The sequence below is a fragment of the Nematolebias whitei genome, chromosome 8 (assembly GCF_014905685.2).
Source record: "Nematolebias whitei isolate Nwh7 chromosome 8, NemWhi1, whole genome shotgun sequence".
Lineage (NCBI taxonomy): Eukaryota > Metazoa > Chordata > Actinopteri > Cyprinodontiformes > Rivulidae > Nematolebias > Nematolebias whitei.
In genome coordinates, this window is record NC_056505.1 from 2,469,632 (window position 1) to 2,470,458 (window position 827).

General features: G+C 42.0%; 1 protein-coding gene across 1 annotated transcript in view; it reads left to right on the top strand.

The window, feature by feature from the left end:
* Positions 1-827, top strand: part of grin1b (glutamate receptor, ionotropic, N-methyl D-aspartate 1b) — a 66,289-nt gene that overhangs the window by 33,246 nt on the left and 32,216 nt on the right. Inside the window, exon 7 of the mRNA XM_037679988.1 lies at positions 51-225. Within this exon, the coding sequence (XP_037535916.1) occupies positions 51-225 (175 nt within the window). The remainder of the gene's footprint in view (positions 1-50; positions 226-827) is intronic.

The following is an 827-nucleotide window of genomic DNA, read 5'->3' on the forward strand; positions in this document are numbered from 1 at the left end:
GTGTGTGTGTGTGTGTGTGTGTGTGTGTGTGTGTGTGTGTGTGTGTGCAGGCTTGCTGGGCCTCCAGCTGATTAACGGTAAGAACGAGTCGGCTCACATCACGGACGCCGTCGCCGTGGTGGCCCAGTCGCTGCAGGAGCTGTTTGAGAAGGAGAACATCACGGAGCCTCCACGGGGCTGTGTGGGAAACACCAACATCTGGAGAACCGGGCCGCTCTTCAAACGGTCAGTACCACCAGCTGTGGCCCAGCTGTGGCCCAGCTGTGGCTGAGTGGTTAGAGCAGTCATCCTCCAATACGAGAGTTGGGGGTTCGATTCCACCAGCAGTCACATGCTTAAGTGTCCCTGGGCAAAACACTGAACCTCTAAATGCCTCTGCTGTGTGTCCCATCGGTGCATGAATGTGATACAGGACTGATTATTCTTTGTAGAGATCTAGTATAGAGCTGCATGAATGGGTAAATGTGGCACAGATTGTTGTAAAGAGCTTTGAGTGTCTTGATCAGATAGAAAGGTGCTATATAAGTACAGTCCATTTATCATTTACCATTTATCATTTACCATTTACCATTTATAATTTACCGTTTATCATTTACCATTTACCATTTATCATTTACCATTTATCATTTACCATTTACCATTTATCATTTACCATTTACATTTACCATTTACCATTTACATTTATCATTTACCATTTACCATTTATCATTTACCATTTATCATTTACCGTTTATCATTTACCATTTACCATTTACCATTTACCATTTACATTTACCATTTACCATTTACATTTATCATTTACCATTTACCATTTATCATTTACCATT